General features: G+C 35.4%; 2 protein-coding genes across 2 annotated transcripts in view; one reads left to right on the forward strand and one right to left on the reverse strand.

Annotated features, from left to right (window-relative positions):
- The window catches only part of LOC123673229 (netrin-B-like), a 308,617-nt gene that overhangs the window by 49,676 nt on the left and 232,740 nt on the right, over positions 1–26,201 (forward strand). The window lies entirely within an intron of this gene.
- LOC123673230 (facilitated trehalose transporter Tret1-like) lies at positions 17,403–21,136 on the reverse strand. The gene is made up of 2 exons (XM_045607699.1): positions 20,913–21,136; positions 17,403–19,682 (listed from the first exon to the last, which is right to left on the reverse strand). The coding sequence occupies exons 1-2, from the start codon at positions 20,977–20,979 to the stop codon at positions 18,337–18,339; spliced, it is 1,413 nt and encodes a 470-aa protein (XP_045463655.1). The 5' UTR covers positions 20,980–21,136; the 3' UTR covers positions 17,403–18,336.

Raw genomic sequence — 26,201 nt, forward strand, 5'->3', positions numbered from 1 at the left:
CTGTAGCAAAGATCAATAAAGATTCAATAAACTGGTATAATGATCACAAAAATTAAAAATACAGGGTGGCTTTGATTACAAAAAGTTGCGTTATTTAGGAATGAGTGTGTTGGTGTGAACAGATCTTCTATACAGGGTGTTCCTAAATGAGAGATCCAAACGGGATTCAGCGAAATAGTACAAATCAATCTTCTGTAAAGGGTGTTCCTAGATCGTTGATCCACACGAAAATGGCAGATTCTTCGAATCATTTCAAGGAAAAAAATTCAATGTATATGAGCCTGCAACGTACCTATTGTTTAGGAGATACAGGGTCTAAAAGTTCGGTTTTTTCAAGATTTTTTCTCATAGGACCTTCCCTCCAAAGGATATTCGACTCAAATTTTACATTGATATTCCAATTTAAGGTTTTCAACATGTGATACGCTAATTTTGAATGGAAATCTACAGGGTGATATTTTTTCTCGAACTGTTTCTGCTTCTTTTTCCAGATCTTTTTCTATTGTGTGGACCACTGGAAGTCTAGAAAAATGTAAAAAAAAACTTTGGTCCAGTACTACACTTTTTTTAGTTTCGTCATATCTACTACTGAAAAAAAAAATTGTTCTCTAGATTGTCTTCAGGAAAATCCAAATTTTTATAAGGATTCAGTTAGTGATGAATAAATTAATTGTAAATTTGGGTACTCATTTACCCAATCTGTAGCAAAGATCAATAAATATTTAATAAACTGGTATAATCACAAAAATATTCGTTAGAAATACAGGGTGGCTTTGATTACAAAAAAAGTTGAGTTATTTAGGAATGAGTGTGTTAGTGTGAACAGATCCAAAATATCTCTAATGGTTCCCGAAATATCTCTAAATAACTAAAATAGCGATTTTCTAATTACTCATTTGTTTTTGGAAATAATTTCACGAAATTTAATTTGTAACCATTATGCAATATAGAGATCCTAATGGTGTGTTCATATTTTTTCTGTTTGCTATTGTTTCAGAGACACCATAGTCAATTTTTTTTTCTTATAGACGCCATATTGGTTCTCCTTATGGGGTGATAAAGAAAAAAATTACGAATTCAACAATGTATCTCATTCTACAAAAAAATCGAGTCTAGCTACGCAAATTTGAATTTCGTTTTTATTTTTTTGTTCAAAAAAAAGGCTGCTGACAGAATTATCAAATAACTTGTTACTTTGTTCAGTTATTATGTAGAATCATCACTTGAGTTTTGTTCAAACCTGAATCCTGTTTGATAAGTAACGTCCTATAAATTACATAATCCTGCTGATACCAACACTCTACATAGCTCACAATTGGCAATGACTGTAGAATTTGTTCTACATAATTTGAAAAACTCGAGTGATGGTTCCACATAACAACTGTCAACAATGTTCTTTGAATTGTTGGTCCAGCCTACCACTTACAGTCTACAAAATAATCGAGTAGCTAAGCACATTTGAACATCCTTTCTATTAAATTGAGCTGTTCCTATATGGGATTAATAATAGACCTAAAATGTAACTTAATATTTATTGGATCATAGCGATAAAAACTATTCTGGTTTTGAGAAAACCAAGGTGTATCAAATTTTCCGCAATTTCAATGGATGTTATGGTGATTCGTTAATAGCTTGCGGATTATCTTTGTGCCAAATACAGCAATTTTGCTCATTAACGAAGCCATTTAACCAGAAACGAGCATCACTAAAAACAATTCTTCGCTAAAAATGCTCTCATCAGCCAGTTTCAAATTATCCCAATCAGCAAAAATGAGACATAAACGATGATCATTTGTTAACTCTTGCACGAGCTGTATGTTATAGACACGGAAACCAAGATCCCTAAGTGAATTTTCCAAGGACAAAGGCCAGCAAGTTGAGAACGACCACATTTCGGCGTATTCTTCAACACTCGTTATAGCAACAATATTATCTTCGGTACCTACGCGCATTTCTTTGTCTTGTTGATGGTTTTGAATCGTGAAGTGTAAAATTAGTGAGAATTGAGAAAACGATCAATAACTGCCCGAATGGCTTGCTCACTAGTCAGATTATGTTGACCCTCTTTAAACTTCGCGAAAAGATTTGTTAAGCGATTCATGATGAATTTCCGAACATTACTGAACAGAACTGTCAACTCAGTTTAACATTTTCAACAGTAAAACAATAACCATCGAGACTTCTCATGGTACTAAAAAAACAACATTTACATTGCTTTACATATGTAAAGCAATGTCAGGTAAAACAAAGTCAGGTTAGTTACGCTATTTTTATTTATTTTTTCAACTCGAGAACTCAATTTGTTGGATTTGTCTCCGTCCCGAATAATAGAATGAAGTAGATACATCGAAAAACGCCACGGAAAAGATAATTGAAAATCGAAAAAGGTATGCAGATATTATAACATGGAATTTTTCAATGATTCCTAAATTTTTACTCTCGAAATGAATGGATTGTATTCTTGTGCTGGACTAAATTTTGTACCAAATTTCATGCGAATAGTTCTAGAGGAGCTTTTGATGGCGGACGGACAAATTTAAAATTTTTATTCCATTTCCTGAAGATTTCAAGTTTCTATGTTGTTTTGTTGTTACTGCAGGGCGGAGAGTATCAAATTTACCGGTGTGAATTTGGCAGACCGTTTCCAGCAGACTGTTTGACGGAAACACCCGAAGGCGGTGACCAGTGGCGTGCGGCAAAAAGACGATTTATTATGGAACTATTCACTAGATCGGATAGAAATTCAGGAAGTGGGTTCCGTATAGTATTCAGAGTATCCGTTGGAGGAAATATTGATTTTCTATAGATCTCGGGATATATTAGCAACGTTTTTATTCAAAATATTATCAGTCTAACTTGAAAAATTCATATCTACGGAAGTACGCGTCGGAGCTTAACCATATTTGGAATGTAGTTTACTATTAACGATGTGAATGAACTGTGAAAAGATGATTGACTTCCCTTGGGATCCAGGGGTAGTTTTTACAACCCTTATATTTCGAAAATTCGTAACTCTGAAAGTACGCTTCGGAGCATAACCATATTTGGAATGTAGATTACTATTAGCAATTTGAATAAACTGTGAAAAGATTATTGACTTCCCTTGGGATCCAGGGGTAGTTTTTCCAACCCTTATATTTCGAAAATTCGTAACTTCGGAAATACGCGTCGGAGCATAACTATATTTGGAATGTAGTTTACTATTAGCAATTTGAATGAACTGTGAAAAGATGATTGACTTCCCTTGGGATCCAGGGGTAGTTTTTCCAACCCTTATATTTCGAAAATTCGTAACTTCAGAAATACGCGTCGGAGCATAACTATATTTGGAATGTAGTTTACTATTAACGATGTGAATAAACTGTGAAAAGATGATTGACTTCCCTAGGGATCCAGGGGTAGTTTTTCCAACCCTTATATTTCGAAAATTCGTAACTTCGGAAATACGCGTCGGAGCATAACCATATTTGGAATGTAGATTACTATTAGCAATTTGAATAAACTGTGAAAACATGATTGACTTCCCTTGGGATCCAGGGGTAGTTTTTCCAACCCTTATATTTCGAAAATTCGTAACTTCGGAAATACGCGTCGGAGCATAACTATATTTGGAATGTAGTTTACTATTAGCAATTTGAATAAACTGTGAAAAGATGATTGACTTCCCTTGGGATCCAGGGGTAGTTTTTCCAACCCTTATATTTCGAAAATTCGTAACTTCGGAAATACGCGTCGGAGCATAACTATATTTGGAATGTAGTTTACTATTAACGATGTGAATAAACTGTGAAAAGATGATTGACTTCCCTTGGGATCCAGGGGTAGTTTTTACAACCCTTATATTTCGAAAATTCGTAACTCTGAAAGTACGCTTCGGAGCATAACCATATTTGGAATGTAGATTACTATTAGCAATATGAATGAACTGTGAAAAAATGATTGACTTCCCTTGGGATCCAGGGGTAGTTTTTCCAACCCTTATATTTCGAAAATTCGTAACTTCGGAAATACGCGTCGGAGCATAACTATATTTGGAATGTAGTTTACTATTAACGATGTGAATAAACTGTGAAAAGATGATTGACTTCCCTAGGGATCCAGGGGTAGTTTTTCCAACCCTTATATTTCGAAAATTCGTAACTTCGGAAATACGCGTCGGAGCATAACTATATTTGGAATGTAGTTTACTATCAACGATGTGAATAAACTGTGAAAAGATGATTGACTTCCCTTGGGATCCAGGGGTAGTTTTTCCAACCCTTATATTTCGAAAATTCGTAACTTCGTAAATACGCGTCGGAGCATAACCATATTTGGAATGTAGATTACTATTAGCAATTTGAATGAACTGTGAAAAGATGATTGACTTCCCTTGGGATCCAGGGGTAGTTTTTCCAACCCTTATATTTCGAAAATTCGTAACTTCAGAAATACGCGTCGGAGCATAACTATATTTGAAATGTAGTTTACTATTAACGATGTGAATGAACTGTGAAAAGATGATTGACTTCCCTAGGGATCCAGGGGTAGTTTTTCCAACCCTTATATTTCGAAAATTCGTAACTTCGGAAATACGCGTCGGAGCATAACTATATTTGGAATGTAGTTTACTATTAACGATGTGAATAAACTGTGAAAAGATGATTGACTTCCCTTGGGATCCAGGGGTAGTTTTTCCAACCCTTATATTTCGAAAATTCGTAACTTCGGAAATACGCGTCGGAGCATAACTATATTTGGAATGTAGTTTACTATTAGCAATTTGACTAAACTGTGAAAAGATGATTGACTTCCCTTGGGATCCAGGGGTAGTTTTTCCAACCCTTATATTTCGAAAATTCGTAACTTCGGAAATACGCGTCGGAGCATAACTATATTTGGAATGTAGTTTACTATCAACGATGTGAATAAACTGTGAAAAGATGATTGACTTCCCTTGGGATCCAGGGGTAGTTTTTCCAACCCTTATATTTCGAAAATTCGTAACTTCGGAAATACGCGTCGGAGCATAACTATATTTGGAATGTAGTTTACTATTAGCAATTTGAATAAACTGTGAAAAGATGATTGACTTCCCTTGGGATCCAGGGGTAGTTTTTCCAACCCTTATATTTCGAAAATTCGTAACTTCGGAAATACGCGTCGGAGCATAACTATATTTGGAATGTAGTTTACTATTAACGATGTGAATAAACTGTGAAAAGATGATTGACTTCCCTTGGGATCCAGGGGTAGTTTTTACAACCCTTATATTTCGAAAATTCGTAACTCTGAAAGTACGCTTCGGAGCATAACCATATTTGGAATGTAGATTACTATTAGCAATATGAATGAACTGTGAAAAAATGATTGACTTCCCTTGGGATCCAGGGGTAGTTTTTCCAACCCTTATATTTCGAAAATTCGTAACTTCGGAAATACGCGTCGGAGCATAACTATATTTGGAATGTAGTTTACTATTAACGATGTGAATAAACTGTGAAAAGATGATTGACTTCCCTAGGGATCCAGGGGTAGTTTTTCCAACCCTTATATTTCGAAAATTCGTAACTTCGGAAATACGCGTCGGAGCATAACTATATTTGGAATGTAGTTTACTATCAACGATGTGAATAAACTGTGAAAAGATGATTGACTTCCCTTGGGATCCAGGGGTAGTTTTTCCAACCCTTATATTTCGAAAATTCGTAACTTCGTAAATACGCGTCGGAGCATAACCATATTTGGAATGTAGATTATTATTAGCAATTTGAATGAACTGTGAAAAGATGATTGACTTCCCTTGGGATCCAGGGGTAGTTTTTCCAACCCTTATATTTCGAAAATTCGTAACTTCAGAAATACGCGTCGGAGCATAACTATATTTGGAATGTAGTTTACTATTAACGATGTGAATGAACTGTGAAAAGATGATTGACTTCCCTAGGGATCCAGGGGTAGTTTTTCCAACCCTTATATTTCGAAAATTCGTAACTTCGGAAATACGCGTCGGAGCATAACTATATTTGGAATGTAGTTTACTATTAACGATGTGAATAAACTGTGAAAAGATGATTGACTTCCCTTGGGATCCAGGGGTAGTTTTTCCAACCCTTATATTTCGAAAATTCGTAACTTCGGAAATACGCGTCGGAGCATAACTATATTTGGAATGTAGTTTACTATCAACGATGTGAATAAACTGTGAAAAGATGATTGACTTCCCTTGGGATCCAGGGGTAGTTTTTCCAACCCTTATATTTCGAAAATTCGTAACTTCGGAAATACGCGTCGGAGCATAACTATATTTGGAATGTAGATTACTATTAGCAATATGAATGAACTGTGAAAAGATGATTGACTTCCCTAGGGATCCAGGGGTAGTTTTTCCAACCCTTATATTTCGAAAATTCGTAACTTCGGAAATACGCGTCGGAGCAGAACCATATTTGGAATGTAGATTACTATTGGCGATGTAAATAAACTGTGAAAAGATGATTGACTTCCCTAGGGATCCAGGGGTAGTTTTTCCAACCCTTATATTTCGAAAATTCGTAACTTCGTAAATACGCGTCGGAGCACAACCATATTTGGAATGTAGATTACTATTGGCGATATAAATAAACTGTGAAAAGATGATTGACTTCCTTAGGGATCCAGGGGTAGTTTTTCCAACCCTTATATTTCGAAAATTCGTAACTCCGGAAATACGCGTCGGAGCATAACTATATTTGGAATGTAGATTACTATCAACGATGTGAATAAACTGTGAGAAGATCCCTTGAGATCCAGGGGTAGTTTTTTCAACCCTTATATTTTGAAAATTCGAAATAGTGGTTTGAGTGGAATTGATTGTTGCACTTGCTGAAATAAGCTATTTACTATGTAGGGTGCTCTACGTAATAGTTTTGTGTCTGTTTTCTTCTTCCACCCACATGAGCTCATCCCACTTCTACCTGTGAAATATGATAACAAATAGAAAACCCATATTTCCCACTTCACGAATTAAATTCAGATTCAGACGTAGTTTTCAGCTCAGCATTATTTCTAATGATTTCGGAGATAAAGGAGGGGTCCGAAAAGTATCAATTTCCAAAATCACCCTGTATCTTTTGAACGGAAAAAGTTATGCAGAATCTGATAAGACCAACTTGAGTTTCACGAAAAAGTAGGACAGGAACGTGAAAACCGCAAGGCTCTATCTCAAATAACAAGCGAGAAACCTGGCAGTCTCACCCAAAATTGGATGCACTGTACATTTGTAGATATTTAAGTCTGCTGCAATCACTGTTATATTTATTATATGTTCACTAGTTAGTGTGCGTTATTCTAGTTGAAGAGGGTAATCCCTTCAAACAAAAAAGGTCATTTACTTTTTATATACTTAACAGTGTATAAACCAGTAACAAGTTCTTGTTATCAAGTTGAAAAACAATAAAATAAACTCAGTGTAAGAAATAGTTTCAGTCATATCCTAGACCAATTCTTTTTCACTACGATCATCTCCGCAGAGGGTATCACAGAATCGGTGTTTTTACAGATTATCGATTATATTTGGGTTGTGGCCATATCAATTGGTTACAACAGGCTGAATCCTGGGTGAGTTGAAATTGCGCGATAAACTAATCGTGGTACGAAAACTACCCCTGGATCCCAAGGGAAGTCAATCATCTTTTTACAGTTTATTCTTATCGCTTATAGTAATCTACATTTCAAATATAGTTATGCTCCGACGCGTATTTCCGAAGTTACGAATTTTCGAAATATAAGGGTTGGAAAAACTACCCCTGGATCCCAAGGGAAGTCAATCATCTTTCAACAGTTTAATTATATCGCCAATAGTAATCTACATTCCAAACATGGTTCTGCTCCGACGCGTACTTTCGGAGATAAGAATTTTCGAAATATAAGGGTTGGAAAAACTACCCCTGGATCCCTAGGGAAGTCAATCATCTTTTCACAGTTTATTCACATCGTTAATAGTAATCTACATTCCAAATATGGTTATGCTCCGACGCGTATTTACGAAGTTACGAATTTTCGAAATATAAGGGTTGGAAAAACTACCCCTGGATCCCAAGGGAAGTCAATCATCTTTTCACAGTTTATTCACATCGTTAATAGTAAACTACATTCCAAATATAGTTATGCTCCGACGCGTATTTCCGAAGTTACGAATTTTCGAAATATAAGGGTTGGAAAAACTACCCCTGGATCCCTAGGGAAGTCAATCATCTTTTCACAGTTCATTCACATCGTTAATAGTAAACTACATTCCAAATATAGTTATGCTCCGACGCGTATTTCTGAAGTTACGAATTTTCGAAATATAAGGGTTGGAAAAACTACCCCTGGATCCCAAGGGAAGTCAATCATCTTTTCACAGTTCATTCAAATTGCTAATAGTAATCTACATTCCAAATATGGTTATGCTCCGACGCGTATTTACGAAGTTACGAATTTTCGAAATATAAGGGTTGGAAAAACTACCCCTGGATCCCTAGGGAAGTCAATCATCTTTCCACAGTTTATTTATATCGCCAATAGTAATCTACATTCCAAATATGGTTGTGCTCCGACGCATATTTCTGAAGTTACGAATTTTCGAAATATAAGGGTTGGAAAAACTACCCCTGGATCCCTAGGGAAGTCAATCATCTTTTCACAGTTTATTCACATCGTTAATAGTAATCTACATTCCAAATATGGTTATGCTCCGACGCGTGCTTTCGGAGATACGAATTTTCCAAATATAAGGATTGGAAAAACTACCCCTGGATCCCTAGGGAAGTCAATCATCTTTTCACAGTTTATTTACATCGCCAATAGTAATCTACATTCCAAATATGGTTCTGCTCCGACGCGTATTACCGAAGTTACGAATTTTCGAAATATAAGGGTTGGAAAAACTACCCCTGGATCCCTAGGGAAGTCAATAATTTTTTCACAGTTTATTCACATCGCCAATAGTAATCTACATTTCAAATATGGTTCTGCTCCGACGCGTACTTTCGGAGATACGAATTTTCCAAATATAAGGATTGGAAAAACTACCCCTGGATCCCTAGGGAAGTCAATCATCTTTTCACAGTTTATTTACATCGCCAATAGTAATCTACATTCCAAATATGGTTCTGCTCCGACGCGTATTTCCGAAGTTACGAATTTTCGAAATATAAGGGTTGGAAAAACTACCCCTGGATCCCTAGGGAAGTCAATCATCTTTTCACAGTTTATTCACATCGCCAATAGTAATCTACATTCCAAATATGGTTCTGCTCCGACGCGTATTTCCGAAGTTACGAATTTTCGAAATATAAGGGTTGGAAAAACTACCCCTGGATCCCAAGGGAAGTCAATCATCTTTCCACAGTTTAATTACATCGTTAATGGTAATCTACATTCCAAATATGGTTATGCTCCGACGCGTATTTCCGAAGTTACGAATTTTCGAAATATAAGGGTTAGAAAAACTACCCCTGGATCCCTAGGGAAGTCAATAATTTTTTCACAGTTTATTCACATCGTTAATAGTAATCTACATTCCAAATATGGTTATGCTCCGACGCGTACTTTCGGAGATACGAATTTTCGAAATTTAAGGGTTGGAAAAACTACCCCTGGATCCCAAGGGAAGTCAATCATCTTTTCACAGTTTATTCACATCGTTGATAGTAAACTACATTCCAAATATAGTTATGCTCCGACGCGTATTTCCGAAGTTACGAATTTTCGAAATATAAGGGTTGGAAAAACTACCCCTGGATCCCAAGGGAAGTCAATCATCTTTTCACAGTTTATTCAAATTGCTAATAGTAAACTACATTCCAAATATAGTTATGCTCCGACGCGTATTTCCGAAGTTACGAATTTTCGAAATATAAGGGTTGGAAAAACTACCCCTGGATCCCAAGGGAAGTCAATCATCTTTTCACAGTTTATTCACATCGTTAATAGTAAACTACATTCCAAATATAGTTATGCTCCGACGCGTATTTCCGAAGTTACGAATTTTCGAAATATAAGGGTTGGAAAAACTACCCCTGGATCCCTAGGGAAGTCAATCATCTTTTCACAGTTCATTCACATCGTTAATAGTAAACTACATTCCAAATATAGTTATGCTCCGACGCGTATTTCTGAAGTTACGAATTTTCGAAATATAAGGGTTGGAAAAACTACCCCTGGATCCCTAGGGAAGTCAATAATTTTTTCACAGTTTATTCACATCGTTAATAGTAGTCTACATTCCAAATATGGTTATGCTCCGACGCGTACTTTCGGAGATACGAATTTTCGAAATTTAAGGGTTGGAAAAACTACCCCTGGATCCCTAGGGAAGTCAATCATCTTTTCACAGTTTATTCACATCGTTAATAGTAATCTACATTCCAAATGTGGTTATGCTCCGACACGTATTTCTGAAGTTACAAATTTTCGAAATATAAGGGTTGGAAAAACTACCCCTGGATCCCTAGGGAAGTCAATCATCTTTTCACAGTTTATTCACATCGCCAATAGTAATTTACATTCCAAATATGGTTATGCTCCGAAGCGTACTTTCAGAGTTACGAATTTTCGAAATATAAGGGTTGGAAAAACTACCCCTGGATCCCTAGGGAAGTCAATCATCTTTTCACAGTTTATTCACATCGCTAATAGTTATCTACATTCCAAATATGGTTGTGCTCCGACGCGTACTTCCGTAGATATGAATTTTTCAAGTTAGTCTGATGATATTTTGAATAAAAACGTTGCTAAAATATCCCGAGATCTATAGAAAATCAATATTTCCTCCAACGGATACTCTGAATACTATACGGAACCCACTTCCTGAATTTGTATCCGATCTAGTGAATAGTTCCATAATAAATCGTCTTTTTGCCGCACGCCACTGGTCACCGCCTTCGGGTGTTTCCGTCAAACAGTCTGCTGGAAACGGTCTGCCAAATTCACACCGGTATCAAATTTGAGGATGGATTCATCAACAAGTTGAATCCTATCAAATCCCACAAATTTGAAATTAACATCCGTTTTATACACTTAAAAAGCACCTATAAACTTCTGATTGAATTTGTAGCATTTTATGATAATATAAATTCCGAACAATCTATAAATTTCATCTGACTTAGGTATTATCTGACTAAATGTTGATGTAGACTGTTATTTATCATCTTCCTTATTAAATTACATGTAGTAGGGGAGGTGAGGAATGTAAGGGGTGCGTTTGCCGTTACCTAATCAACTTCACTGTTAGGATTCTACTACATTAATATTAAATATTCATGTAACCTCTTTCGAAATTATGATAAATTGATATACGAATTAATACGTAACATGGTTCGCGACTTTAGAGCTAGGAGCTGTTATGACACTTAGGTTCCTTGATTTTGATGTTGAAATTGTCAGTTTAGAAATTAATTAACAAGAAGCTCATTACATTGAGGAATTTTCGTTTCCTTCTTGAGAGCGTTAATTTGTTTATGAGAATAATATTAACGAGTAGTGAAAAATACCAATTAGGTGGAAATTTAAAGTGTACGTAGGTTGTGCTGAGAGGTTTGAACCTTGGCTTGGGTCAGTAGTAGAATTTCGAATAAACAAATATGTTTTCATCATGATTTATTATATTCAGTGTCGTCGATTCTTTTCGATGAATTATTAGTGTTTGATTTTTTGAGTAACAATTTGAAGCTTAAGGCTTATAAATATTCAAAATTTCAAATCGATGTTGCATCGTATCCTCGGATACAACAGTGATCAACGATTGTGACGTCATCGCAAAATAAAAATATGAAAATACATCTTTATCGTTTTCTACAAAATATTCATTCAGAATTCAGATAAGCTGGATTGAATCATTCCGAACACGCCAACTTGTACCCCCTTCGCTCAAAACGATGTTGAAAAGAGAATTGTTCAAATGATCACATCATACTATATTTAGATTTATTCAATTAATATAGGTATATTGTATATTTTGTGTTTCATGAGCCAATTCCCGGTCCTTTTTTGACTTAGGGCCGGTATAACGAAGGATAACCGACGGCGAGGGCCGCCGCCAGGAGAACGAAACAACGTGGAACGGGTTAATCGTTGTTCGTGATGATCCCGACCTCTCCATTCGGAAACGTGCGAGTGATTTGAATGTGGACAGATCGTCGCTTCGGGCGCATTTTGCACAAATATCTGAAGCTGTACCCCTATAAAATTCAATTGGTACAAGAATTGAATACTCAAGATGCCATTCAGAGGTTATAATTCGCAAACCAGCGAATTTAATTCATTTTGATGGGTACGTTAATGAAGTTTACGTTAGTGAACTAACTTCCCTGGACCAGTTAAAACAAAATATTCGCTATGAAATCATATATAAACTTTTTGTTGGGACAAATTGTACTTGAATACTACAATTTTTTTGTAAATTGATTGTCAATATTAAGTTATATCATTATTGCTGGAGTCTTCGATGGAAGAATTCCGCTGTTGACGTCAGTGTATTTTCATTACGTCGTGAAAAGATTAAACGGAAAAGCGGGAAAGGCGAAGGGTTCACAGGAACGGAAAGCAATTAGACACTTCTATTCGACAATATATACCACCCTACGTGGTGTGCTTTTGTTGATGTTTGTTTCACCATTGTTCGCAAGTTTGTTCACGTCCGCAGGCTTAGATTGCTTTGAAGATATCCGAAATGAATGAAATAATCTTGAATTCATGTTAATATTTCAATTTGGGAGCCATTCATCATGTGCTACATATGAATGTGATGTAATCATTCGTGAGTTGAATTCAAGATAGGTTTTGGTCTTTTTAATCTCTTTTATTGTTTTCCTTCGTTATATTATCCTCCTACGATATTATTGTTGTCGAGCAGTGTAGCTCGTGAAGTTCGAATATGAGGAAGCAGAGTAAGAACTGGAAGTATAACCTTCAATAATTCATTGAATGGTACAATATTTCATATTGAGCTGTTGTAATGAAGGATATTTGAATTGCTCCTCCCATCAGATGGTAGGTAAACGTGGAGTTATTGGAGGAATATGTTGGTGCAAAGCAAACTACAAAAAATACTTATTCAGCTTCAAGTAGTTGTTATTATTCACATGTCAATTATCATTTTTTTTTTTTGAAATAATGAAATCAAAAAAGTTTCATTGAAACCCATCTAAGTTGAGACCGAGGTTTGGACTTTTATTGATGTATTATAAAAAAATTATACTCACAATTTTGAAAAAAAGAGGGGTGCTTCTCAGATCTTGAAATCTTGTAGCTGCATGAGAAGTTTCGATGAATGGTGTCTACATGGTTTGACAGTTGGGAATGTAGAACTGTGTTGACATTTAAGTCAAGTGAGGTTTGGCAATTCATCATTGATCGTTTAATGCATGAACAACGTTTTTAAATTTACTTATTGAAATAAATAAATCTGTTCGCGAAATTCATAGAGCACTTTGTCCATTTTACGTTCGACATAATCGGCCTGGGACCGTATTCTCGACAAGTGATCTTTCAAAACGTATACGTTCGTTCAGTGCTAATACACTGAATGAACGTTTACGTTTTGAAAGATCACTTGTCGAGAATACGGTCCCTGGTGTGCAAGCAATTCGTGCAGATATCGATCATTTTCGCACTTATTATATACTCTTCCCGATTGAAATAATCAACAAGACAAAGAAATGTGTATACCTAAGAAAATTTTGCTGCGGTAGCGTGAAGTGAAGAAGGCTCCGAAATGTCAATACGTTGCCGTTCTCAACTTGTTGGCCTTTGTCTTCCGACTGCGTGGAAAATTTTGCGTAGATCTTGGCTTGCCTTTAACTAAAATTCAAACTTATCTCACAAATTATTACGAAACATGTGATAATAATTAATAGTCAATACATCATGATTGGGTTTATTTGAAACTGGCCGAAAATGAGCATTATACCGAAGAATTGTGTTTAGTGATGAAGCTCTTTTTTTATTAAATTGCTTCGTCAATAAGCAAAATTGCCGTGTATGGAGCAAGACATTCCTCAAGGTATTAACGAACCACCATTATATCTTTTAAAATTTACTTTTTGGTGCAGTTTACATGCTGGCGGCATTCAGAGCCTCCGCCAGGACCGACATACCGGACATTTTGCCGGGTTGCCAAATTAACACAAACCTTTTTGTAGTGATTGTAATAAAAAAATTCCCAATAGGCTTTACTCTTGAACAATGCAGGACATTTCTTGATGAAATCGACAAATCGCCCTTTGGTAAATTTAACAAGGCGATTTCAAGTAGAAAAAAAAAAGATTTCATATAAAATTGAAAAGATTCCTAAGGGAAATAACAAAGGTTCTTCCAAAGAAAATTCAGATAAATTAGGCATAGAAGGACAGCGAAATTTTATTTTGCCGGGTCGCCAAAATGTCTGGCGGCATCATCGGTCCTTATTTATCGAAATGAGGAAAGAGCTGTGGTTACAGTGAATGGCGAGCACTATCCCGCTATGCTGACTGATTTTTTGTTCCCAAAAATGAATCAGCTAAATATCGACGACATTTTATATTAGTAGAAATGATTTGGTTCCAACAACTTACCATTCAGCGAACTTAACCATCAGTTTATTTATTTGTGAGTTATAACTCAAGATTGATATTTTTCGCTTTCATGAAAATGTTCTTCTGAAATTATGACGGCATCGTCCGCATAACACAAAATTTTAGTTTCTTCATTTCCCATTCTATATCCTCGGCCTTTGATCTTAACCTGCCCTATGATTTCGCTTTCGAAAGAACGACTGACTCTTTCAACATGATTATTTCCACCAAAAAAAAACGATGCCTATCTATATCCAGGGAACCAAGAAGATGCAAGCTAGCGGTATATAATAAAAGCATAGAGCAGGTTATGTCATACACATACCTTGATTCCAATATTTCAAGTAGAAGAAATCTGAAAGAGGAAGTGAACATCCAAATTACAAAAGCTTCGTTGATATCGGGATACTTGCGCGACATAATATGGAGGAACAAATATATGCGCCTATCGAGCAAGGTCAGAACATACAAGATTTGTGTTAGCCCAATCATGACGTATGGTATTGAAACAAGAGCCGAAAATGCCGAAACCAAGAGACATCTAAGAACAACTGAGATGAGAGTATGGAGAGACATAGCAGGCTAGTCATTACTCGATCATAAGAGTAATGAAGAGATTAGATATATCTGCCGGATACAAGATGTGGTGAGATGACAAGGATAAGGCGCAGAAATTGGAGAGACCATGTGGATAGGATGCATGATAACCGACTACCCAAAATAGCAAAAACGGAAAGGCCTAACACCGCAAAACTCTCAGGAAGACCAACAAAGCGCTGGTATGAGAGTTGGACCTCTGCATCCCAGGAATGAGGAATATTGTGAAAACACAGGACTTTGTCCTAACGTATGAAGAAGAAGAAGATGAAGAGAGGAAAATACCCGAAATAATTGGGTAGATTTGCCTACTAAGGAACTCTGAACCAGTAAGACCTTAATCCTTCTGTCAAAATCTCTAGGTTCTTTCATTTGGAATTAATTGTGTTGACTGTTGATGGTCGACAAATGGACGAACATAATTGAATTCGGGAATGACTTCTTCACCAATCAGTTTAACTTAATTGTTAAGGATAAAATTTGCTTATTGCGTACTCCCTAATAGAATAAGCGGATAAAAATACGAGAATATCAATTAGTTCCCTTAAAAAATTCCCCTTTATCATCGACAAGGCAGTGTATATTCAATGAGTGTCAGGATATAGAATTAATAATGTATAACCTGTATGTCGCCTCCGGGAATTCAGTGTTGGAAAAACTATTCAGATATCGTATCACTGCAGATCGCATTAATAAAGGTCGGATAGAGCAGTAGTTTCATCAGGTTGTGAACGACAAGAAATAATCGAATGAGGGGGATACACGACGCCCCCTCATAATCACGGAAGGGGAGTTATCCAGACGCAGCAGGGAGGAATAAACATACGCTACCACACTGGGATGTAGCTAATTGTTTTGTTTCCCTACTCAAAGACCTCGCAGAACAGGATAAGCCGCGGATGTTGTGATGGCTTTTCATCGAACTCGTTTAGAAAATCAATAACGAAAGTTGTAGACTTGCACTTGATCGAAGATTTGCTTGTTTTAGAAGCGAATAATGGATGTTGAATTCCTGAAATAATTTCGTTTGGGTTTTTTGTGGATTATCTCTCTAGTATTTCGATTCTCATATTAAGGTTTATCATTTAATGTTTATTCTTTTTGTATTCAACTCATTATATGTTCGGAATATTTTGATTTGAAAATATTGTAGTAATAACCAATGCTGGTAGGTATAAAGTGATATTGAATTTATCAATTAAACAAAAAATTAAAATAAAATGAATATAAATGAAGACTAAGAATATAAAATGAAATTCAATTAGGGTAAATGTTCAAAATGTCCTAAGTTTTCTCGATTACACAAGAAAGGAAAAATTTTTAATTCACATAACATGATGCATCCTATTCAATAATAATAATAGTTAATAACTTAATCATTACTTCATACCATCATCGGTTATTTTTTCATAATTTTCAAATTAAAATATTCCGAAAACGATACAAATTATCGAGCTTCACCAAGAGCACCTTTTTGGTGTAGAATAAATGCTGTTTTAGTTTACTTGAAATTTCGATTAATAAATCTTACTTTAAAAAAGTTATGTGCCGTACTACTTCGTACGAACTATGTAATTAGCGCCCTCTCTGAGAGTCGGATATAAAACGAATTCATGGGATGTATCAGCTTCCAAAGCATATTCATATAAAATTTAATATCAATGTTGCCAGTAGTTTCGGCAAAATAGTAAAAAATGTGTAATTTTTCTTTTCTTCAACGCGCTTTTTTTGAAACACCCTGTATAAGCTACCCTGAAACATGTAGCGAGGGAATACGTAGGATAGGTTCGAGGATAGGTTATTCTAAAAAACTTGTAAAATTTGGTACAACAATAATTATTGAAAATTATTTAAATTTACCATCTATACAAGATAAAATCCTCTCAAAAATATCTTTAATGCAAATAAGATTGAAAAGTGAGACAATGTGTTAGTTTCAAACGTTTTTCGAATTTGAAAGCAAAAGTTTGCCTATAGCTTGACAGTAATTATGTCGAGTTCTTGCGTTTCTGTTCCAAAAATTCAATGTACATGAAATATTTAGGGGGAAGTAATGTTGCAGTCAGTCAAATTTTTATTTGGTATAGTGGGAAATGATTTTGAATCTGAGGCTTTAGGTGATACAGTATCTGAGACTGCCGAAGGTAGAGGGAAAAATTTTGCTGAACAACTTTGTTTTCGTTACAATTGCGAAAAAAGGGAGGTACTGTATCGGGTTAATTTTTCTTATCGAAAGAAAGCATAAATCACCACTTTTTAGCAGTTTATTTAATTATTTCTGTACAAATATCAAAACCAAAGTCTAATGTTTCTCTTTATTTGCAGGTGAGGTGTGAAACAGGCTTGTCTTGGTGTAGGTAAGAATTTAATGACTCAGTTTGGTAGCATGTAATGTATTCACCAGTCGGATTCAATTTTTATTATTTCATTTTCACTAAGTTACATACAATATATTCAAAAGCACTATATAAAAATGTTTTTACTGAGGTTTTTACCAATTTCAACTAGATCATCAATCTTTGGTAATAAAAACCAGCACAGTGTAAAAAAAATCATCATTTTTCGTGTTAATAGAAGTTTATTTCATATTATGTATTTATATCACAGACCAGTTTCAATAGATTATTCTAATATAGACAGTATGTTGACAAAAAGAAATTGAATATACCTTGAAAGGCATCTCCCATTGTGATGACGTATCACAAAGATGGTTAAAAAGAATACAATAGTTTGTTTCTATGATCTTTCAAAAAATCTCATTCTAAAACTTTTAAATTGCTAGGGTTTCTCTACTATTGAGTATTTTGACTATATTTCATATACTATCATTAACACTTAATGATAGTATTGGAAAGATAGTCAAAATACTCAATAGTAGAGAAACCCTAGTAATTTATCATTTTCAACTTGAGCTAATCTGTGAAATTGCACATGCACTTCCTACTCGACTGATTGCTTGAGACTCTTCAATCAAAATTTTGTATTATAAGTATAAAATCAGAAATTTTTATTTCAATTTTTACAATTCATCATTTTGATAAGTTACTCTATGAACTCTATTTTTATGAATATCATAATATATCAGACTCTTCAAAATCGAAACTCATCGAGCCTTTTATGTTTTATCATAGTTTTAGAATATCACAATATGAACTCTCACTGAAATTTAAGGACTGATAGTCATTCAAACACCTTCTTTTGTAACTTTTTTACTTTTTCTCCTACCCTTATGTCCTAATTCCATTTGAATCTGCTCCAATTCTTTTCCTTTAGTTTCTGGAAAACAACATTTGAAATAAACTGTACCCACAAAGGTACATATCGCGCAAGAATAGAAGAAAACAGAGATGTGCAAATAATCAAACGAAATTTGATAAAACTTAGTCGAAAATAGAACAGTTAAGGAATATGTTATGTTCGCTACAGCTATCGCTTTAGGCTTTACTGACGCTGAAAACATTTCTCCGAGCAGAACGTTGAGAAGCGACCCGATACCAGTTTGGTATACCAGGAAGTAGACACCGTAAACCAAAATCGGCGTAATAACCGATGGATTCAAGTCGGTAAAGTCCCTAAGAGAAAAATAAATTCCCATGACAAGGAGGCTAACAGAACATACTCCGGTAGTGTAGATTAAAAGCGGCACCCTTCCAAATCTATCGGATATAGAACCACAAAGGATGACGCAAACTGCTTGACCTATCGAGATTATGGTGATGGCGAATTGTGGCTCAATGATTTGAGAAGATCCTTGTAGCAGATGCTGGCCGTACATCGTCAAAGCGGTTGAGCCGGTCAACTGTTGGAAGATCCTTCCTAAAATCATGAGTGTTAGAGCTTTTCTATTTGCACGGAAGGTGAAAAGATCCTTGTATGATCCTGATTCGCTTAGTTGCCTTTCCACGTCGGCAGACAACGATAATGCTTCTTTGGTGACATCGGAGGATCTTCTGAAAAACCTAAGACTTCTCTCGGCTTCCTCTTTTCGTCCTTTCATGAGGAGATAATATGGGGATTTGGGCATGGATGAAAACGTTAAGAAAAACATTATTACCACACTTAAGAAGATCAAAGCAGACTGATGGATAGTTAGAAATTTTCCTATTAGATTAATCGTGATCACTCCACTCATGAAAGAGAAAACTGATATCACTCCCAATTTTCCCCTAATTTCTGGACGAGATATTTCAGCTGTATACATTGGTGACACCGAAATGGCTGTTCCCATACAAATTCCTCCTAGGAATCGTGCCACGTAGATCATTATTGGTGAAATTTGAGATGTGTATATTAGAACCCATGAACACATCATCGGTACTCCGGCTAAGAGTAACGTGTTTTTTCTACCGATTTTATCGGCGAAAAACGTGTATGATATTTCTCCTACAATGTCGCCGATGGGTCCAAGTATGGCCATGTATGACGCTTCCTCGTTGGATATTTCGAAGGGATACTCGTCCGATTGGAGTTTCGCTAAGGACGGTGAAGTCCATCCTGTGTGTACGCCACATATGTAATATATGATGCAAGCTGAAAAAAAAATTATATGAACATTTGGAAGTATAAGTTAGTGTGGAGATAGAAATATCCTTTAATTTGGCAGTATAAAGTGGGATAGAAATAAAGAAAGAATCAATCGGATTTTCTGCTGAAATAATTTCAAAGTTACGAATGCGATCGATTCAAAATGATAAGAAATGAATTAGGAATAAAATTTGTGAAATTTCATTCATAAAAATCTATACAAAATCCAAATATTCGATTGATAAGTTCTACGGTCTGCTGAGATCAAATCAAACAAAAATATTGGCATGTGAAATTATGGCGGCATGAAAAACATTGAAAAATTATTACAAGTTTCATGATTTTATGTTTGAAATTTGAAAAAAGCAACAAGTGGAAATTTCAAGGATCATCGTTTTAGTTCATTTGTGTATTATGTATCATTTATATTATCACCTACATATATTTATAATTGTCATTTCATTACATTAACATTACCGTTGAAGCCTTATAAAAACCTGTGTATTTCTCGAGAGCCTAACGTGATTAAGGTACAACATCAGACCTGCCTTATGCAATCGGTTAACAAGAAATTATTCCATGTTTTTCGTAGTTGAAATAAGTTTTTGATATGCAGTGCCTTCAAGTAATACTTCGACGGGTCGATTTTTAAATTGCGAAAAGTGTGTTTTAACTCAACATCTCATTTCAGAACAAAAATAAACTACTTATGGTGCGAAAAATTGTTTCAAAGGAAAGACAGTTTTTCGATAATGCTAATAGATCAATTTTTCAGCTTTGTTTGAACGCTCTGCATATCAGAATATCATCTACGAAAAATTTGAAATACTTTCGTAAAACAGATCTGATGTTGCATATTGCGCTCTTGATAAATGAACAAAAGTAATTTTTCGAGAGAAATGAAAAATACTCTGAATACGAAATAAAATATAGGGGGTTTAATTTTAAACAAGCAAGTTGACCTTGAAGGTGACCTTGACATTATCATTCGACGTACTAAAAAGAAGGTCATTTATATAAAAATTACACTGTTTAATCTCTATTCCAACAAATAGTATTTTGGATAAAAGATAACTTCTGTGGTGTCAAATGGCCTAATAGATGCAATAATGAATGATCGATCAAAAACTTCTGGGGCCATGGAGCTCCCCTCGAATGTTTTCATAGACATATCTAGTTCATTTTGGAGAGAATAATCTTGGAAACTCAATAACCTAAAAAATTAAAAATACTCACATAAAATCACAGCCAAGTATTCGTTACATACACTTCTGTCACCATCATTCAAATACTTCAAGTACATTTTGAGTCGAAAACTTTTCGAGGAAAATTGTCAATAGGAAATCAAGTGCAATGCATTATGCGTCGGCATGAACTCTAAATTCGTCTCTGGTTCAACTATCGCTTAAAATATCCCCGAATGCAAACATAATTTTTCTCCATATTATTACAGTGGCGTTGACGCTAGAGATTCAATATTTGGCGAGAATTATCCGCCGATCTTACTCAAACATAAAATTCGATTCGGCTATGAGACCTGCGCAATATTTTGAATTTCTAATCACAATAGAAATAGAGATACAGTATGTGTAGGAACTAAAAATGCGGTGAACTTATTGCTTAGAACTTTTGGGTAGAATATCTGAGCGCGTTTATGTACAGGTGTTCCAAATTCGATGCTCACTGAAATATAAGAAATATCAGATTTAGAGAAAAAATCTTCAAGCACCCCCGATCTCTTTTTTCGGAATAATAACAAAAAGCTATATAATTGAAATCTTGATTCGTTACCATGTTACCAAGTTACAGGGCGTTTCGGATATTTCAGATATTTCGTTATACCTTGAGTTCTGTTCGAGATATTCGAAAAATTAAAAATCGTTTTTTTCAGATCATATAGAAATTATTTACCGTTTCAGCGATATAGAGGATAGAGCTCGGGAAAAATAGTGTTTCTTATTTGGGACACTCTATATTTTTCAACGAAGTTTTTTAGCCGCAGATTTTACGAGAAGTATATCATTATCGTTTTTTTTTTTCAATGTCATCCGTTTCAAAGATTTTGAGTTTTTCGGATATAGAGGAGAGCTGGTGTTTTTTAAATGGGACACACTCTCGGACACACTATATATCACTTGCTCACAATTATACAATAGAAACAAAATGAATCAAATAAAGCAATGAATGAAAACTATTTATATATAGAGTGTCCCATTGAAAAAATGTATTCGAAGAACTCAATATCTTTGAAACGAATGACATTTTTTAAAAACCGATAATGAGATGCTTTTCGACAAATCTGCGTCTAAAATACTGCGTTGAAAAATATAGGGCGTCCGATTTGAGAAAAACCATTTTTTCTTCATATATGGATAACGGTAATCAATATGTATGATCTGTTATGATTATCATATAAACCATAAAAATCACTGCAAAAAAATTTTCCAACAGGAACCAAGATATAGCGAAATATTTGAAACTGTCATTTTTCAGAAACACCCTGTAACTTGAGAACAAATCAATATATCTATGATCTGATTGAGACTACACAAAAATTGTTCTGCATTTGACCTGAAAGCACCTACGGTTGTTTATAAAGTGCTTATCAAAAGAAAAGTACTAATAAAAATAAAGTATGTAGTTTTAAGATGAAGTGATATATGAAACTATTATCTCGAAATCTCTTAAATAGAAGAATAATGATAGTAATTGGAAAATTGTTTATTTTCCTTTCACAAATTTCATATAAAGCTAGGGATTCATATAATTATTCATTGTTCTCTGATTAAAATGATACAGTGAGAAGCTTCAGCAAATACATTGAGTCGGATGTTAAATCAAGTGCAATTATATGTTTCATAAGATATGATAGTCTGTTTCTTTCCTGGAGAAAAAGTTTTATAAATATTGGTGGATTCGTCTGATTCATTTATCGTTAAATAAATATGGTGCATCGTGCCAATATGTGGTTGTACATTTTTTACAAGATTGTACATTTTTGGTCCTAACCGCAAACAGTCATACAATATTACATATTGGCAGAATCACAAATGAAGAAGGTTTTCTCGAATAAAACTTTTTCTGCTGAAATATTCTAAAAATGAGTCCTCGCCGCAACCATTTTTTCCATAATAATCTCATTCACTCATGAACCGTTGAGTTTCCATCCAAGTTATGTCATATTGCTGAAATTGTCATCGAATGAGCTATCTAATAATGCTGGGTGTGTGCAAAATTTCAGCATAAATTTATGTATAGTTGAACAATCACAGGAATTTGGACAGAATGAATGAACAATGGACGTGAATACTACAGAATTATGTATAGTTTTCCAAAAACGTCTAATAGGCCATGGCAGTTAATCACCCTGTATATTTGGTAAAGGAATATTATGTTATAGCGCTTCGATACATTCATTTAAAAGAAAAAAACAAGTAATTAATTCTATTGGATACAAAATAATACATGACTCCAATTGAAGATTTCACATCTCAAAAAAACAGCAAATTTTACATTATTGTTCATTATTTACTCCTATATCACATAGGTATATATTCTCGACCAATGATCTTCCCCTTGAAAATTCAGAATTCGACCTTCAGGCTATACATAATATTTTTCATCTCAGCGATTCGATCATAGCAACGTTAAGATGAAAAATGTTTTATACTGCTGATATTATAAAGGGTCTTTTTATGAATTCATGGTTCCAAAACTATTAAGGTACGTACGTATATTGTATTGAGAAAAATAGCTGCAATATACGCTTATGTGATTCGGTGTAGTAAATTTTTGAAGGTATTATTTTTAGTCGCGGAGACATATTTGACATGTGTGAAGTTTTTGGTTATAGCCAGGAAAGTTCTGTGGTTCAGGCAGCTAAAACTCATTTAACATTTCCACCTAATGCTTTCGAATAGAGAGGTCAGGATCATCACGAACAGAGGCCGTTCTCTTCCGAACTCAATAACTTTGGGCACCCGGGTTTTGGCTCATCTAGTGTTGAACTGGTCTTCTCGAAGGTTTTTCACCCATTCGCAAAACATTTGTGGATATCCCATAAAACAATCGCGCGAAAGATATAAATATCATAAATGTAACCTATAATATTTTCACATGCGTCGAAATTAATGAATATATGGTCACTTAGGTATCACTAGGGACACTAAGGTGACCAGGTGTCCCGTTTTGAACGGGACTGTCCCTTTTTTTGATTACTTGTCCAGTGTCCAGATACTGATCTCCGGGACACAAAATTGTTCCGTTTTCGGAATCCGGACGAAAATCTGAATAATCAACAACCTATTTATTTTTTCCCATGACTTAAATCTCTGAATACAAATTCACTAACCAACACAGACTTACCGGCCGAAATTCAGACACGAGATGTACAGAATGAATTTTGCGAAAATTTTGAATTCGATGGATTCGAAGATTTGCTTTTTCGTTGAGTCTCATATACGAACCTTTGGGTTAACTCAAGAAACAGATATTTTCCGATTAGACACTCTTCCAAGGCAAGTTTTTCAGCGTTATCGTCCACGCAACCAAATTGCTATTTCTCGCACGGCTCAGCTCATTACACAGCCGTTTAGAAGAAAATCCCACAGTCATTACTGAAATTGCAGAAATCAAAGGTGGGTTTCTACAATTTGCGAAACTGCCTATACGGTAACGCGCGCATAGGCCACACACGGATTAGAGTGGTCGCCGAGCCATTTGCTTCTGTAAATTGTAGTATTGTGCCTGAAAAAAAGTCGAATACGTGATTTGAGATTGTGATCGTGATCGTTTAGAAAACACGAGTATAACTGGAGGCTGCGAGCGAGGAAGCAGCGCTAGATGATATTGAATATTTATTCGCTTCTGATGCTTGATGAAGATCTGGGAAACGATACCCATACGGTCGAGTATAAATTTCACCTTGGCATTGACTAGCCGGGCTCAATAAATCGAATATTCACATGGAACCTCTTCGCATAGGGGAACGGTTAGAAGAACTTGATATCTACTTTATTTGTTGTGGATTATCGGTGAACGAGGGTTATAAACCATGATGAAATATCGAGATGTATATGTTTCTTTATTTACTGGTGGGTTTCTTGCGGAGACAATGAAATTTTATATTTTCCGAATTCATCTTCGTTTGTTGGTATAACCTAACTTCATGTTCACTACATGATCTAAACAAGATAAGTAAATAAACTTCATCAATGGATCAATTTAGTAATTTTGAAAACAAAATGTAAATACAGTAAGTACACTTTCCACTTTGGTTAAATTAAAAAAAAACCTCTCTAGATTCGAGGAGCGTATTGATCATTTAAAACAAATAATATCGATAAGTCAGCTGAGGCTTATGGAAGTTTTCACAACTATTCATAATATTCTTGAATGATTTTTCAAGAAATCGTTATAGTATAATGAAATTGATTGAAAAATAATATATTCAACTACATAGGCGTACAATTTTGCTTCCGCCGTTTTTTTCCAAAATTCGAGGCTTTATTGCAAAAAACTGGTTATACTCTTATCATTCAAAGTATTGTCCATCGCTGGCCACTATTTTCTCCCATCTTTCGTGCAGATTACGAATTCTGCATTGAAAAAACTGCTCATCTTTTGAAGCGATCTACGAATCGATACAATTCTTCATAAGACTGAAAGTGCTGGTCAGCCAGGCTGTGTGCCATTGTTCGAAACAAGTGATAGTCCGAGAGAGCAACGTTCGGAGAATACGGCGGGTGCGGTAGGACTCCCCATTTCAACGTTTCCAATTATATCTTAACCACTTTCGCAACGTGGGGATGAGCAGATTGTCATGCTGTAAAATCACTTTATCATGCCTCTCGTTGTATCGCAGCCGTTCGTTTTTAAATGCTCACCTCAAACTCATTAATTGCGTTCGATGACGATCGCCTGTGATTGTTTCAGTCGGTTTTAACAAATCATAATACACTACGCCGAGCTGGCCCTTGGATTCTTGGAATCGTGAATATTCAGTTTAGCCGTCTACTTGGAAGCATGGCCGGATTATCCCCATGATTGTCTGCGCTTGTATCGTAATGAACCCATTTTTCATCTCCAGACACAATGCGATGCAGAAATCCCTTTCGTCCTTGCCTTGTAAGCAGCTGTTCACAAGCAAATAAACGCCGTTCAACATCTTCGGCTTCAACTCATAAATGGCACCCTATTTCCTTGTTTCTGAATCATTCCGATGACTTTCAGGTGTTTTGAAATGGCTTGTTGCGTCACCTCCAATGATCCTGCCAATTCTTGTTGCGTTTGACACGAGTCTTAATCAAGTAATGCCTCGAATTTCGCATCTTCCAAAACCTTCTCTTTTCCATTGGTCTTCGACGTCAAAATCATCGTTCTTGAAGGGTTGAGACCACTCTCAGCACGTACTTCACCTCAGCGGCCTCACCATAGGTATTTGAGAGTATTCGATGACCCTGGGCCGCAGCTTTTTTCTTATAAAAAAAGAAAATTAAAACCTTCCGCAAATGGCGAGAATTTGGC

Source organism: Harmonia axyridis, chromosome 2, assembly GCF_914767665.1.
Source record: "Harmonia axyridis chromosome 2, icHarAxyr1.1, whole genome shotgun sequence".
NCBI classification, from domain to species: domain Eukaryota; kingdom Metazoa; phylum Arthropoda; class Insecta; order Coleoptera; family Coccinellidae; genus Harmonia; species Harmonia axyridis.